General features: G+C 50.4%; 1 protein-coding gene across 2 annotated transcripts; it reads left to right on the top strand.

The window, feature by feature from the left end:
* Positions 1-6: 6 nt before the first annotated feature.
* Positions 7-5,885, top strand: CDC42EP2 (CDC42 effector protein 2). Of its 2 annotated transcripts, XM_088832134.1 has the most exons (3): positions 78-138; positions 3,812-3,926; positions 4,452-5,885. In XM_088832134.1, exon 3 carries the CDS (start codon positions 4,746-4,748, stop codon positions 5,376-5,378), a length of 633 nt encoding a protein of 210 aa, XP_088688260.1. In that variant the 5' UTR covers positions 78-138; positions 3,812-3,926; positions 4,452-4,745; the 3' UTR covers positions 5,379-5,885. The 2 variants fall into 2 exon arrangements, with proteins under 2 accessions (XP_055271535.2, XP_088688260.1); XM_055415560.2 differs by lacking the exon at positions 3,812-3,926 and having other exon boundaries at positions 7-138.
* The last annotated feature ends 6,129 nt before the right edge of the window (positions 5,886-12,014 follow it).

The following is a 12,014-nucleotide window of genomic DNA, read 5'->3' as shown; positions in this document are numbered from 1 at the left end:
ATTGGCTCTGCGCGCAGGGGGCGGGGCCTCAGGGGCCACGGTCTTCCATGTAAGTTCACAGCTCAGGTCTATCCCACCGCCGCGCGGTCCAGCTCCTGCGCTTTCGCTTCTCGCCGGTCAGCCACCTAAACGCGCAAGGTGAGTTCAGGCCCGGACTCTGCAGCCAGACCGCGGCTCCCGGAAGTGTGTGTGGGGGGGTCCCTCTAGAGGCCCATCCTTAAGGCGCTTCATCCTCGATCGCGCCTCGGTCTCCAACTCATCCCTTCGTAAGTCCTTTCTGCCGTGAGATGCACGGCATTTCTCACTCGCGCCTCGGTCCCGGCGGCCACGCCCGCGTTCCCCTCGGCCTGCGGGTCGCCGCGCATCCCGAACCCGAATTCCCGGTCCAGTCCTCCATGCTGCGCCGGGGCCCCTGCCCCACCCCCGGGACCCGGGAGTGCCCTCCTGCCTTTCAGCGCCCTCGCCCGGACCCGGGGTCGTATTTTTAGTCGATGGTGAGGTGTCCTCCTATCTTTAGCCGTGGCCGCGAGTGTCCTGAAACGGATCCGGACTGGGCTGGGCTGTGCTCATGCAGAGGGCGGGGAGGGGGTCGGCCCCGGAACCCGAGCTGGGGCTGAGTAGCGAGACCCGCCGGAGCCACGGGGCGGGGGCCGCACGCCCGAACTCTGGCCCTGCGCCGAGCGGACACTCGGACATCGCCTAGGCCGGAAAGCACAGGGGAGGCTCCTCCCAGAGCTTGGATACCCGGGCAGGGTCCCCGATCGCTCCCTCTTTCCCCGACTGTCTGGTTGTGAGCCCAGAATCCTCCAAGGGAAGAAGATCCTGCAGACAGTCCGCACCTGGTACGCGAACGTACGTGCCTCTCCTTGGGAGGCACCCGCCTAGAACTGTAGATTCGCTAGAGACCCCGGTGCGTGCAGGACCCCTCCGGGACAAGGGGCGGTAGAGGGAGAACGCGCGCCACCTGGTGGTCACGAAACCGAGCGCCGCTCTGCACAGGGAAGTTGGGAGACCCCGCGGCCAGCCTGTACTGGAGGACCCCTCCGCCCAGGGACTGCCCTTTTTCGGTCTTGTCTGCAGCACTGTCCCCAGAGAACCGGAATGCTTGAGGAAGTCCCTATAGCTATTTGTTGAATAAATGTCGAGGCTGACAGTGACCCACTAACCCCCTCTTACATCCACACTCTCTCTGACTTCCACTAACTCCCTGGTAATGGCCTTGTTGTCATCCCATTTCATGGATGAGGAAGGTGAGGCCCAGAGAGAAAAGATGTTTTCCAGGTAGTAGTGGGTTCAAGGTTAGGGGCCTGCCTTTGGATCACCCCTGGTGGGGAGTGGCCTAGTATTCCTTGTGAGGAGGGGGCTCTGCCTCCAAGAAGTCATTTTCTCTAAAGGAGGTGGGATGGCTCCTATCTACTCCTCCCAAAGCTGCAGGGTGCAACCCAGCCCAGCCCCTAGAGCCTTGTCCTGATGGACAGCTCATTCTCATATATCTGGACACTTGCACATTGAGAGATGGAAGCAGCCAAGAGGTAGGACTTAAATGGGAGGCTTGGGGACCTGGCAGCTCCAGCCCAGGTGGATCCATTTCCCTCTTGCTCCCCAGACAGTGCACATACTTTGGCATGGCCCATTGTATCAGAGCCACTGGAACCCAGCTGGGTAGCAGTGCCCACTCTTCCTCTTACTAGCTGGGTGACCTGGCCAAAGTTGCTCGATGTCTCTGAGAGTCAGCTTCTGCCTCTGTAAAGGCCAGTGATGACACTGTGTTGTGCCTTGGAGGTTAAAATGGAAACCATGCAAGGCTAGCTGGAACCCGGGGTCTTGGAGTTGCCAAATCTGAATATTTGGGGCTTGATGGTTGCAGTTCCCAGCTCTCCCCTGGTGGTTGACACTGGCCCAACCCTTCCCCCCAGCCTCAGTTCTCCTCACATCTGGAATTGGGTGGTTACATCTGGCTCAGAGCACGAGAGCTGTCAGGGACGCCGGATCTGTTGTGGAAACACTCAGGCTGTCTTGGCGCCCCTGTATGATGAAGGGCGGGGGGAGGGGGGAGGTCTGGCCCAAGTTCTGGGCAGATCCCACCCGTTGGCCTCCTTCTCCATGAGCGAAAAGGAAGGAAAACTATCCCAGGATTTCTCGCCTGCCAAGGGGACAGATAGGATATATGTCGGCATGCCTCCAGACCCAGCATGGTGGGCACAGATAAATGTCTTTTAGAGAAAAGAGTGATGGGAGTCCAGGACCTCAGAGCACGTCCTGCCTCCCTCCCCTTCCCCCCCAGCTCCTTCCAAGCTTAGCTGGAATTCTGCCACCAGAGAGTCATTCCTTTGTTTCCTATTAAGCTGCAGGTGCTCTGGGAGGGGCAAGATGTCCGGCCTCTGTGGCTCAGCACCACTGACCCTAGCTGTCCGGTCCTGGGGTGGGGTTTCCTGAGTAAGGGCCTGGCTAGGGGGAGGGTTGTAGTTGGGATTCTGCCTCTCCTGCATCCTCCTTCCTGCTACCTCCTGCCAGCCCCCTCCTTCTTCTCTCACCCTGCTCCTGAGGCTGAATGCGGCAGAGGGGACTTCCCTGGTGGTCCAGTGGCTAAGACTCCGTGCTCCCAATACAGGGATCCTGGGTTCCATCCCTGGTCAGGGAACTAAAAGATCCCACGTGCCGCAATAAGAGTTTGCTTGCTGCAACTAAAGACCCAAGTGCAACAACTGAGACCTGGCCCAGTCAGAAAAATAAATATTTAAAAAAAGATGAAGAAGAAGAGTGGGGCAGAGGAACTGGCAGAGGCTGCTTGACCCTTCCCCAGCGATTTCCCACCTGCTCAGCCCCTGTTGGCCCCAGAAGGGTGGGCTCACGTGGTCACCCACTGGGTGACCTTGGACAAGTTTCCTTGCCTTTTGTGCTGATTCTACACATCAGGCCAGTCCCCTGCTGCTGGAACTAGAGGGAGTGCTTGTTCCACTTCCTTTTTCTGTTAAACCTGTATGACATCCCTCCAGAGTGTATTTATTTTTTCCACCTTAAAAATATCTGTGTTTATTCTGACTACATGAATAATATGTGCTTATAAATAATACATGCTTCTTGTTAAGAATTTGAGCTTATAGAAGTATGAACAAGAAAGAGGAAGTCACCTGAAATTCTACCACCTTGAGAGAACTACCATCAACATTTGGCAACCATCCTTTCATACTTAGCTTACGTATATCATTTTTTAGTAATGAGACCAGATAGTAAAGATAATTTTTATTGAGGACAACTTTTCCTCCCATGTCACAGACCCCACACTCCATCCCCGCCCCCCCTGCCTCTAGGTAGCCCCTATACCGACCTAGTGCCAGCCTTCTATATTATTTCCTGCTCTGATATAAGATATAATCCTATGCAGACCTGTATGTGTAGGTACACATACATGGATGTGTGGGGAGTGGGGAGCGGAACTGCTTTCAACAAATGGAATCTTCTAGACTACATTTTTGCATTTTGCTTCTCTCATTTTGCAATGCCTTATGGGAATCCCTCCAAAATGTCTGATAGCTCTAATTTTATTTATTTATTTGGCCATGTCATGTGGCTTGCAGGATCTTAGTTCCCCAACCAAGGACTGAACCTGGACCCACAGCAGTGAAAGCTGCAAGTCCTAACCACTGGACCACTGTGAAATTCCGAGAGCTCTCATTTTAAATGGGAAGGAAAGGAGAGCGGTTGTGATGACTGAATGAGATGGGTTTGCAAAGAACTCAACAAAATCCTAGGCACGGGGCAGAGCCTCCACTCCCCAAGTATTTATACCCCCTCTCCCTCTTCCCCTTAGCTGCTGGGACAAAAAGGAGGGGCAGAAACTACTGTAGACTCAGCTCCTGCCCACAGGGAACTCCTAACCCGGAGAAGGAGAAAAGGGAAGCTCTGAGCAGGCAGCTCCCTTCCAGGTGGGATGTGATTGGGCCAAACCGGCGTTCCTTTGGCTTGGTGGGCTGAACACCTGCTGTGCCTCCAGTTCTGGGCCCGGCCTAGGTGGGCAGGACAGAGGTCACAAGACCTCTATCCTCAGTCAAGTCAGGAGCTGAGACAAATCTGAGACAAGTGCCCCCCTTTGCCCCCCACGCTCCCACCACCGATGACTTGGAACTGGTCATGTCTCAGGCACAGTTGAATGCACACAATGAAGATGAGAAGAACTGCGGACTCAGAGCAGGAGACCAGAACCCGGGCTGTGTATGTGACTTCAGGCCTGTCACTCAGGGTCCCCACTCATAGAGGGAGAGGCTTAGCACTTGGGATCCAGACCTTGAGGCCGCAGTTAGTCTGTGGAGGAACACAGGATATTTCCAGGAGGGCTCCCCACAAGAGTAGGCCCCGCGTGGGCTCCTGGGGCTCCTGAAGGGCACCCGGAAACCAGACAGGTGCCTCTGCTTTTGTCCTTCCATCTCTTACTCATATCCTTCGTGTTTCAGCTCCTCAGCCCGGATCGGAGAGAATCTCTCAAGGACAAGCCCAGAGAGCATTGCTGCCTACCAGCTTTGTGCCTGCCTGCTTCTGGTTTTCAGAAGCGTTTTCAACCTTCTTGGGAGAAAGTGATTTTGGTTATCTCAACCCTCTGACTTCACTGATCGTTTCTTAGCCCTTTGGCAAGTGTTTGGTGTCTGGACACCTCGCTCTGGGTGTTTGTGGTGGACGGGGGTGAGAGGAGACAGCGGAGGGCGCGGTCCTGCGAGTGGCAGGCCCCGGTCCCCAGGGGTGAGGTCGCCATGTCCACCAAGGTGCCCATCTATCTGAAGCGCGGCAGCCGCAAGGGCAAGAAGGAGAAGCTGCGGGACCTGCTGTCCTCAGACATGATCAGCCCGCCGCTGGGGGACTTCCGCCACACCATCCACATTGGCAGCGGAGGCGGCAATGACACGTTTGGTGACATCTCCTTCCTGCAGGGCAAGTTCCATCTCTTGCCGGGGACGGCGGTGGACGAGACCCAGGAGGACAGCAGCTTCGAGATGCCCTTCCAGTTCACGCGCACGGCCACACTGTGCGGGCGGGAGCTCCCGGACGGGCCGTCCCCTCTGCTCAAGAACGCCATCTCCCTGCCGGTCATCGGCGGGCCCCAGGCCCTCACCCTGCCCGCCGCCCAGGCGCCCCCCAAACCCCCTCGCCTGCACCTGGAGACCCCACAGCCCTCCCCGCAGGAGGCGGGGACTGTGGACGTGTGGAGGATCCCAGAGGCTGGCGCCGCCCACAGCGGGCTGACCCCCGAGTCTGGGGCAGAGGAACCCTTCCTGTCCCATGCCAGCTCCCTGCTGTCCCTGCACGTGGACCTGGGGCCTTCCATCCTGGACGACGTCCTCCAGATAATGGACCAAGACTTGGGCCACCTTCAGATCCCCACATAGGACCCAAGAGCGGCTAGTGGGATGAATGCCACAGAGGCAGGGGGTGGGCACCAACCCTGGTCTAGGACTCTGGGTCCCCAGGTCCCACCTGTGTGGTTGCTGGCCAGGATTTCTCACTTTGAGCCTTTGTCTCCCTCCCTCCCACCCTCTCCGCGTGGACAGAGTGGCCTCTTTGCTTTCCCCTAAAGCCCCACAAGGACACGTGCCAACGTCAGCCCAAAGCACCCTGTGCGTCTTGGGCCACCTGGACCCCCACCACCAAATGCTCCTCAGATCCCTCAGACGAAGCCTCTGCTGAAATGGACTCCACATTTCACCCGCCTCTAACTCAGCCTTGATGACACCGTGATGGGAGGGGGGCTGGGGAAGAGGTGGGGCACAGCCAACTGGACCTTTGGCTCCATGCCGTGGATTGGGAATGTGGCGTCAGTAACCGGTGTCCCTCCGCCCCACCCCTCCCACATGACCAGGGGATTCTAGTTGCAATAAAACTTGCTGCTGCTGGTACTTGTGCTCCCGGTACTCTGTTCCGGGCCCCTCCTCAAGACAGGCCAGGCTCTGGGAGCTGTGGGCTCACTCACTCCAGCCCCAGAGGGCTTTATATGGTGGGATGGGGTGGGGGAAATGCCTGCCTTCTGGAAGAAACTGTTCAGCATTCTGAGCCCCTAGTGAGAATGAAGCTGGAACAAACCAAGTGCCAACGGGGGATATTCTGATATTGATTGGGGTGTCTGATGAGAGGTAGCTGGAGTAGGCCAGGCACTGGGCCTGGGAGACTGAGGTCTATCAAGAGAGGCCCAAGAGCCAAGGAATAACCACAGGCCTAGTGTAAGGGACCAACAGCTTCTCTGGCATCAGAGGACTCAGGGGGCATGCAGAAGGGCAGGCTAGCCCTGGCACTGGGAGGGATCCGGCTGTTTCCTCAGCGGGCCCATCTCCTCAGGGCTGCTTGTTGGTCTGCAGTGCATCACGTGTGCTCCAGGTGCTGGGGCGCCAGCAGACACACAGACATGACCCCCTGCTCTCCTGGAGCCCACAGTCTAGTCGGGGGAAGGACAGCAAATCTGTAATCAAGTGCATTTTCAACCATGTTGAACACTGTGAAGAAGACACCAAAATCACGAATGCCTGGGGCAGGGTGGGGTGGTGTCACGACTCTGAGCCAAACCTGAGGGCGGGCGGGCTTATGCTCATTCTTGAACAAAGGCACTGAGGCACCTGAGTGAACGAGAGGGGATCCAAAGCTTGGCCAAAAGGGTCTAGGTCTCTGAGCCCAACCTAGCCTTGTTGAGAGTCAGTTTTCCCATCTCTAAAATGGGAATCAGTGACACCTGCTTTGCAGGGTTGCTGAGAAAATCAGGGATAACATTTCTTTATCTGCAGATGGACGGTATTCAAACATGGTTATGCTGTGTGACTTAAAGGAACTCAGAGCTCAGGAAAGACAGGACTGTGAAGCTGAAAAAAGTTTCAGAGTCAGTTTAGAACAGTTCTACTTGCAAGACTGAAGCTGAGGCCATGGGAGCTGCTGAAAGAGTTTAAGAAGGACAGATACGTGGTCAGACCACTACAGAGGCTGAGTGGGAGATGGGCCACAGATTAGAGAGGGAAAAGGTGTTGCAGGAAGAGAACTGGCCCCAAGTGGGGCCTGAGAGAGAGGGTGGGGCTAGGTGTCTGGAGGCAAGTGCTGGCCTCAGTGACCCCTCTTCCACTCTCTGCTGGTTCTCTTCCCTCCTTTTGACCCTACAAATCTGACTCCCACCCCACCTCCAGCTTTTCCTGCTTCTAGGCCAAGATTTCATACTACAGGCAGAGGCAGAATTGGAGCAGGGGACATTTTTCTTGGTCATACTACCTTTTTATTTTTCAGCGATTTTTTAAAAACTGTGATTAAACATATATAACATGAAATTTACCATTTCAATCATTTTTAAGCATATGGTTAAGTGGCATTAAATACATTCACATTATTCTGAAACCATCACCACTATCCATTTCCAGAACTTTTTTCATCTTCCCAAAGTGAAACTCCATACCCACTAAACAGTGACTCCCCATCCCCCCAACCCCAGCCACTGCCAACCACCTTTCTACTTTGTCTGTTTGTGTGACTTTGACTTTTCTGGGGACCTGACACAAGTGAGTGAAATCATATGTTATTTTTCTTTTTTGTCATTGCCTTATTTCACTTAGCATGAAAACTTCAAGGTTTATCCATGCTGTAGCAGGCACTGAAATTTCATTCTTTTTAAAGGCTGAATAATATTCCATTGGGCTTTCCAGGTGGCACTAGTGGTAAAGAACCCACATGACAATGCAAGAGAAATAAGAGACACAGATTCAATCCCTAGGTAGGGAAGATCTCCTGGAGAGGGAAATGGCACCTCACTCCAGTATTCTTGACTGGAAAATCTCATGGACAGAGGAGCCTGGTGGGCTACAGTCCATAGGGTCATAAAGAGTCAGACACAACTTAGCGACTTAGCACCCAATATTCCATTGTCTGTATATTCCACGTTTTGTTTATCCATTCATTCAATCAGTGGACACCTGGGTTGCTTCCACCCTTTGGCAATTGTGAATAATGCTTCTATGAGCATGGGTGTACATATATCTGAGTCTTTGCTTTCACTTCTTTGGGATGTGTACGGAAGTGAGACTGCTGAATCCTATGATCATTCTATATTTAATTTCTTAAGGAAGAGCCACTTTCCATTGGAGCTGCACCATTTTACATTCCCACCACCAAACTTTTTGTTTTTAATCTGAAATTTTTGCCATCATTTAGAGAATAGGAGTTGCAGTAGCTGTAGTGGGATTTTGAACCCAGGTCTGTGAGGTCCCAAAGCCTGGACTTGATTGCAACCCTCTACTCCCACTGGTATTCAGTTTCAGACCCTGGTAAAGTATGAAGGCAAAGGGTGGGGAGCTGAAGGCCACCACCGTCTTGCCTGCAGGCTCCCCCTCAGTTCCTGGGTGACTTGGCCCCGTCTGCCTGGGAGGGGAAGACAGGAAACATGACACCTTCCTTATAGCTTCACCCAGCCAGAAAACAGCACGTCACCTTGGACCTGAGATGAGGATAAAGTGGCTATGGAAGGCAGACCTTCTTATCCTGGGTCCCCGGAACTGCTCCCTACCTAGCAGGCACATTCAAAGGACTCTGGGAACCCATTCGGGGCTACCATGCCTGGGCGGAGAAAGGGAACTGGATGGGGAAACTGAAGCACTGGACTATCTAAACTTGAGACTAAGGTGGGCAGAGGTGGAGTGAAGGACCTTCCTCTTCAGCATATATAGAGTATACACACTCCCTAGAGATACCACTCCTACAAAGGAATCCCTCCATATAGGAAGTGAAGTTGTTGGATGGCCAAAAAAAAAGTCCCACAGGAATTTCCTGGTTTCCCAGTGGTTAGGACTCGGTGCTTTCACTGCTGTGGGCAATCCCTGGTTGAGGAACTAAGATCCTGCAAGTCACGTGGTACTGCTAAAAAAAAAAGCAAATATCCCCACAGTCCACTGTTTTAAAAGCCTGACATCCATGCATGTCCTTATTGGAGTATTTACTCTTAAAAATATTACATATATTATCTTATATAATCTGTATATATCATCTCCAGTATAATATGTCTATACCGGTCAAAAACACATTCACTCAGGACTTCTCTGGTGGTCCAATGATTAAGACTCCATGCTTCCAATGCAGGGGGCTCGGGTTTGATCCCTGGTGGGGAATCGGATCCCACATGCCACAACTAAGAGTCTGAATGCTGCAACTAAAGATCCCACATGCTGTAACTAAGACCTGGGACAGCCAAATAAATACTAACTCATTAATTATTATAATAACACTTTTAAAAATACATTCACTCATTTCCCAAAGGGAGATAACTCAAAATCTTGTAAAGGATCACATCCACTTCTGAGTCCAGGACGTCGAGATGATGTCCATTACCCCTGCAGTTCTTTACCAGCTCATCTCAATAGTTTGCAAACTATAAACTACACTGTAAAGTTAATCACCACTGTGTACAACAGTGGAGAAAAACAGAGAAGAATGGGAGAATTAAAATATATTAAAAAATATACTTGACACAGCAAGAAAAGAAATATACGTAGAAGCTATAGGCTTTTCTATAACAAAGCTGTAGCTGATATATAACCTCCCTTCTTTGCTACCCAGCTCCTGTTCCCTTTGCCTCCAGCCTGCATTTTGCCTGTTCAGGGTTCTTCACCAGGTGACACATCCCAGACCTACGTTTTTCAAGGATCTGAGCACTTGGCAGATCTCCCTGTAGAGAACTGATACTTCCCCCAAACTTTTTATTTTGAAACATTTCAAACCTACAGAAATACTGAAAGGCTAGTAGAAGGGGGCGACAGAGGATAAGACGGTTGGATGGCATCACCAAATCAATGGATATGAGTTTAAGCAAATTCTGGAAGATTGAAAAGGACAGGGAAGCCTGGCGTGCTGCAGTCCATGGGGTTGCAAAGAGCTGAAATGGCGTAGCCACTGAACAACAGTAACAATGCACACACACATACCTGCATCTAGATCTGCCAATTATTATCATTTTTCCTAATTTGCTTTCTCTCTTGGATATAAAAACTTTTTTCTTGACCTTTTGAAAGTAAGTTACAGACGTCACAACTTGTCAGTATTTTTTTCTGTTAAGTCTTTAGCTTTCTTGGGCTTTACTTGGCATCTTCAATGTGTGAATTGATGTATTTCATCACAAGTTATTGATCATATTCTCTTTAAATGTTGCCTTTACACCTTTTCTTTCTCTTCACCCTCTGGGACTCCAATTAAATATATCTTAGATCTCTATATTTATCCTCTGTTTCTACTCTAATTCTGTATTTCCTGTCCATATGTCTTCCATGCTGTATTGAGGACAAGATAATATCTTCCTGCGTAACATACAATTCAGTGGTCCCCAACCTCTGGGATCTAATGCCTAATGATCTGAGGTGGAGCTGATGCAAGAATAATAAAGTGCACAATAAATGTAATACTCTTGAATCATCCTGAAACCATCCCACCCTCCTCCAGTCCATGGAAACTTGTCTTCCACGAAATGGGTCCCTGGTGACAAATTGGTTGGGGACCACTTTGGTAGCACACTTGTTCTGTCTTCCGCTGTGTCTAATTTTCTTTTTAACCCATCTATTGTGTTCTTAATTTTGGTTATATTTCTCAGTTGGAGAAGTTCGATGTGATTCTTTAAAAATTCTGTTGTAACACTTAACAGAAACTTGTCACCTGCAGATATTTTTATGCTTGTCTTTATCTTCTTTAAACTCACTAAGCAGTGTTCTTTTATGGTCCATATCAGATAATTCCAGCATCTGTAATCTCTGTAGGTCAATTTGTGCTTTCTTTTGGGCGCAGTCAGTTCTTATACAAAGTTTCTCGCTTTTTTCTGTGCCTGATTGTCTTTGACTAAGTGCTGAATATTGTATATGAAAAAGTACTTTTAAGACATAATTTAAGACCCTGGATGATAATACGTTCTTTCAAAATGGATACTGCTTCGTCCCAAACATCCTCACTTCTACTAGGTGAACAGAGGCATTATAAGGATGGGTCCACTTTAATCCAGATTCAAGGCTTGAGTTCCCAGGACCACTAGTCCATTGATGTTGGGATCACATCTTAAAGTATATATGTATTAGTAGTGGGGTATAAACAAGAATATGTGTTCTGAAAGGGGGAAAAGAAAGAGGGTGATAAAGGCAGAAAGGGCTTAAGGAATGGCTCTGATATTTTTTTAAAGAGAATATTAAGCCATGTTTTCCTATTTGGAACCAGTCTGTTGTTCCATGTCCAGTTCTAACTGTTGCTTCCTGACCTGCACACAGGTTTCTCAAGAGGAAGGTCAGGTGGTCTGGTATTCCCATCTCTTTCAGAATGTTCCACAGTTTATTGTGATCCACACAGTCAAAGGCTTTGGCATAGTCAGTGAAGCAGAAATAGATGTATAATGTCACCCTGGTTAATTAACTTATATGCAGAGTACATCATGACGAACGCTGGGCTGGAAGAAGCACAAGCTGGAATCAAGATTGCTGGGAGAAATACCAATAACCTCAGATATGCAGATGACACCACCCTTATGGCAGAAAGTGAAGAGGAACTCAAAAGCCTCTTGATGAAAGTGAAAGAGGAGAGGGAAAAGGTTGGCTTGAAGCTCGACATTCAGAAAACAAAGATCATGGCATCTGGTCCCATCACTTCATGGGAAATAGATGGGGAAACAGTGGAAACAGTGTCAGACTTTATTTTTTGGGGGCTCCAAAATCACTGCGGATGCTGACTGCAGTCATGAAATTAAAAGACGCTAACTCCTTGAAAGGAAAGTTATGACCAACCTAGATAGCATATTAAAAAGCAGAGACATTACTTTGCCAACAAAGGTCCACCTAGTCAAGGCTATGATTTTTCCCATGGTCATGTATGGATGTGAGAGTTGGACTGTGAAGAAAGTTGATCGCCCAAGAATTGATGCTTTTGAACTGTGGTGCTGGAGAAGACTCTTGAGAGTCCCTTGGACTGCAAGGAGATCCAACCAGTCCATTCTAAAGGAGATCAATCCTGGGTGTTCATTGGAAGGACTGATGCTAAAG

The sequence above is a fragment of the Moschus berezovskii genome, chromosome 25 (assembly GCF_049115385.1).
Source record: "Moschus berezovskii isolate FMDL1 chromosome 25, NW_MosBer_1.0, whole genome shotgun sequence".
Lineage (NCBI taxonomy): Eukaryota > Metazoa > Chordata > Mammalia > Artiodactyla > Moschidae > Moschus > Moschus berezovskii.
The sequence above is the reverse complement of the archived record's forward strand: the minus strand, read 5'-3'. Positions and strand labels throughout refer to the sequence as shown.